Source organism: Ylistrum balloti, unplaced genomic scaffold (genome assembly GCF_031769215.1).
Source record: "Ylistrum balloti isolate Yb309-2 unplaced genomic scaffold, AGI_CSIRO_Ybal_v1 Utg371000, whole genome shotgun sequence".
Lineage (NCBI taxonomy): Eukaryota > Metazoa > Mollusca > Bivalvia > Pectinida > Pectinidae > Ylistrum > Ylistrum balloti.
The window spans coordinates 1129221-1133808 of NW_026782558.1; the positions used below are offsets into that span (position 1 = coordinate 1129221).

Sequence of the window (4588 nt, forward strand, 5' to 3'; positions counted from 1 at the left end):
AAGACATGTTAAAGCCATTTTGTAAACATTTTCTGACTTACTCTATAATGAACTTATTTCCACACATATATGATGTACAATATCTATTTTGGTTATATTTTATTTCGACACCGTTGTCACATGTCTATATTTGGAAATTTACATACATACTGTGCATTATTATTGTTTTTTATTTTTGTATTTTTTAGAATTTTCCTTTATCAATTAGTCAAGTATAGTATTGATATTCAAATAACAGTATTTTCCTTAAATGCATGTCGTTTTGTACATACCAGCTCACCGAAAAGTTTATTTTGAATAGAAGCTGCAAGGTCATATAACAATGAAATATATAATATAGGTAATTGAAATCCGGGTCGGGGACACGTGTTCTGACACGCACAAGCCATTCAGAACTCCTCGAAATTTTCGTAGTCTTACTTAGCAGGATCAGCGTGTTCCGGATGACTTTGACCAGCCGTGGCGTCGAGGAAGAGGTTTGTGGCTAAATGACCACAGAACTGTGAGTAATCGCTTGTGTTCGTCGTTTTTACTGTAGATGATACGACAACATCATCATTACCAGTAACAAACCTTAAGTTTTGTGTAATGTACAAGAAATACACTTTTATATAACAACAAACTAACGTCAGTGATAGACAAACGTAAAACGAAAGTTGGGGAAAGTACATCTGAAATTAGCATCATAAATAGCTGAAAATGTATTGATAATTCTATTTTGTTTTGTTCGACAGTCGAATACATGTATTTGCTGTATAGTTAAGATTCTTAATGGACAAGTGATACCAAGTACTTTCGTTTTGTATATATCTATTATTGACACAGAGATAGAAGCAGTTTTCGCACAGCCTTGTCAGTTTCTTCCAGTGAGAGATATTCGAGTCAAATTTAAGATAGAAAACATGTCGCTTCGTATAGCTTAAATTTGTCTCATTTTCTTAACCCAAACAAAACGACCTTAATTGGTATAAAATGTGACCCTTCCTTCCATTCATAACTCGGTATCTAATGTTCCCACTCCTCAAATCTTAGTTGTCTTGAACAAGTTGCCTCGGGTTCTCGATATCTACCTCCCCCTCCATATCAGTATAATATCCCTCCATTTCAATATGGTGTCCACTCCATATCAATATTGTGTCAACTGTATATCGATAGTGTGTCCCTTCATTGAAACGATCCATAACATTTACGGTATTCCTTACTTCCAAACAGGATTTTATGAAAGCACAAATTTATCGTTTAAATATTTGTTTAAATTATCTAAATAAAAAACACAGCATTCAACATGGAAAAGCAGAGAACACAACAAACAATTGAAATAGATATTTCACAAAGAACGCACATGACTGAATTTTTGTCATAGTCCACGCTTAATTTCGCTTAAAGTTCCCATTCAAGCTATGTTCGAAATGATTGACCGTTTATATTACTGTTTGAATATTTACCTTTATTTACGTACTGTATTGATCAAAGCTCAAATATAGTTCATGACTCGATAAAACTATACTTTAAAATCGCCAAATAAATGATTGGAGTTCTAATAAATATGTCCCGCATGTCCCCCCTGGACTCTGGCTTACCTAATATGAAATATATCTTTGAACTGTTACAAATGTTAGAGAGGACACTGCTATCAAGGATGACCCCGATATTGTTTGTTGAACTTATCCATTCGAATTTAATGCTTCGTTTGAAAAATGTACTTCTGGTTTAGGATATCCTTTATCCTTGTTGTAACATATATTTCTATACATGAATAACTTAATTTGTTATATAATTTTACGGGAATATGGGTTAAACAGCACAATCTGTAATATAACTGTTGAATTGTTCTGTTATGGCATTCGTAATATAAATGGCAAAGCATTGTAATGATTATTGAACTGTCTTGTTATGGTAATTATAATGGGTATAAATGACACAGCGTTGTGGTATACTTATTAGTCATTATTGTTTTAGCATTTATTATCAATATAAATGACACGTAAAAACCTATTCTTGTTCAGGCATTCATGATGAATACAAAATAACTCAATTGTCGAACTAGATGTTTTCGCGCAAAGTTGTGTGACTCAATTCGTCTTCAACGGAAATCAATGTGATCTAAAATATCGGGAAAACATCGAAAACACGCTGTCCAATACACACATACTTGCACAACGACACTTTTTATACACAAATAAAACTTCAGTTCAAGAGAGCTATGATTGTAAGAACAGATCATTATATCATATCAAGTATGAATTTTTGTTATTAAAATTATATAGCACCATACTCCATATCTTATATGGGAATTCATCACAGATTCAACACTTGGTCCATCTTCTATAAGGGTTTAATTTCGGGCAATTTATTTCAGGTAACATCGATACAGCAGTAAACATGGCGGAGGGCGGATCAAGTCTTGAACAGTCGGTAGATGGTGCCAGGAGGCAGTCCCTGGACCCCCTCTTACTGGAATGTCCTATCTGTCTAGAACAGCTGCGACATCCCAAGTCCCTGCCTTGTCTACATTCGTTTTGTCAGGAATGCCTGGGTGACTACATCTCGAAGGAGTTGTCGGGCAAGATGGCGTCGGTGTCCTCTTTTTCTTGTCCAGTATGTCGGAAGGTCATCGAGCCAATGAACCAGTCGGAGGACAAGGAACGTTGGGCCGAACAGTTTCCTACAAACAATCTTGCCGTGGAGATGATCCGACAACTACAGAAGACCGACGAGTCGATCCTATGTAAACCCTGCGAGAACAAAGGAAACATTAACGTCCCTGCAAAGTTCTGGTGTAAGTCGATCAATACTTACTTCTGTGAACCATGTAAGATCAGTCATCATGATCTGTTCCATGCAGAATGTGAACCTGAGAACATCATAGAAGGGAACAAGTCGGATATGATTAAACGAGAGACGTCGGTCAGTGGATGTGGAAAGCACAAAGAGAAGATGGAGTACTTCTGTGAAGATCATCAACTCCTTGGATGCAGCAAATGTATCATCGTCAATCACCGGAAGTGTGAGGAAGTGACGTCAGCTGAGGATTTCAGGGACAAGCTAGTTAAGACATCGAAGATTGACGATCTACTTCAGGAACTTCGGAAATGTACAGACGCCATGGAGATACTGATTAAAGATATAGGCGAACAGCTTCAATCTATGACAGATGATCAAGAAACCGCTCTGAATAGTTTAACTGACTTACGGAAAAAGATCGACGAGCGATTCGATAACTTACAGAAAGAGATTACTGACAAGCTGATAGCATCTTTCAAGGAGGAGAAAGAAAACCTCGACATATCGAGACAGAAATGTGAACGGTTGATGGTCTCTATGCAGAATACACTGAAGTCATCAAAAGACGCCTTAAAGGACGACACCGTTGGAACGATCTGTCTGTTCCAGAGGGGACGAGCGGAGGTCGAGTCCTGTAATGAGCTCGTACTGGAGTTAGAAAAGTCATCCAGGTCTACAAATCTGAGACATGAATATGACCCGGATATACTCGCCATCGACACCAAGACGAGCTTTACCATGGGAAAAATAGTCGTTCATCAACAACAGAGGAGATTTCCGTGTACTGCTTACAGCACCCCGTTATCAGAACGTCAGCTGAAAAAGACGGAAAGGATCGATATCAGAGTACCTTCAGACAAGGAAGACTGTCACGCGTTGGGAGTTGTTCTTCTCTCTGGTGGCCGTATTGTTGTAGCAGACAGGAGAAATAGAAAGGTGAAATTATTTACTGAAAACGGTGATTTTCATTGTGAGGTGGCATTGACTGGTCAATCATGTGACCTTTGCCGTATTGATGACACCAGTGTGGCAGTGATGGTGGTAACCTCCCACACCATTAGTATTATCACCGTCAGAGATTTAACCCTGACTGTCTCGTCAAACATCACGATTCCTAACATCAATGAACCTTGTCTTGGTATCACATACAACGTCGACTCTTTTGTTGTCGGAACACTTAAATCACTTTACAGTGTACCGAAAAGCGGCGGCAAAGCTACAAAACTTCATACGATTAAATCAAATTGTTTACACCTCGGCAGTAATGTTCAGAATGGACACGTCTTCGCTAGCATTTACACTAGTACTCCTGATGATGTAGCCGTGACCCGACTGATTGAGGGTACTTCTACAGACGTGCTAAAGATCGGGGTCGTGAAGGGTACAACAGGGATAGACGTAGACAGGGAGGGCAATGTGTATGTTTGTGGATATAATTCTCACAACGTCATACAGATGTCTGGGGAGGGAACCAACGTCAGGGAACTAATGACGTCATCAGATGAACTGAAGCAACCACGGGCGATTTCCGTGTTGGGTGATAAACTAGTGATTACAAATGTCTCATCAGACCAAAACAACTTTGTACACGTGTTTCAACTGGTGTGAATGGTAAAAGACAACATATGTTATATCAACATGTAATATAGATTATATATATGATTCCTAGAACTCCATCCTTAGAAAAGCGAGAAGAATCTACAGCTTTTAAAATATAGGCGGTCAACAGCCCTCGAAGAAATGAAGAAATGGACAATCTACCACCTTCCCCTCTCAACAATGGATGGAACTAACTTGATTGTGT

General features: G+C 38.4%; 1 protein-coding gene across 1 annotated transcript; it reads left to right on the forward strand.

Moving 5' to 3' along the window:
• Positions 1-447: 447 nt before the first annotated feature.
• LOC132559976 (transcription intermediary factor 1-beta-like) lies at positions 448-4588 on the forward strand. Its single transcript, XM_060224622.1, has 2 exons — positions 448-502; positions 2360-4588. Exon 2 carries the CDS (start codon positions 2383-2385, stop codon positions 4390-4392), a length of 2010 nt encoding a protein of 669 aa, XP_060080605.1. The 5' UTR covers positions 448-502; positions 2360-2382; the 3' UTR covers positions 4393-4588.

Excerpts from the sequence above, each read along its gene's own strand:
- LOC132559976 (XM_060224622.1), top strand. The coding sequence starts at position 2,383 with ATGGCGGAGGGCGGATCAAGTCTTGAACAGTCGGTAGATGGTGCCAGG.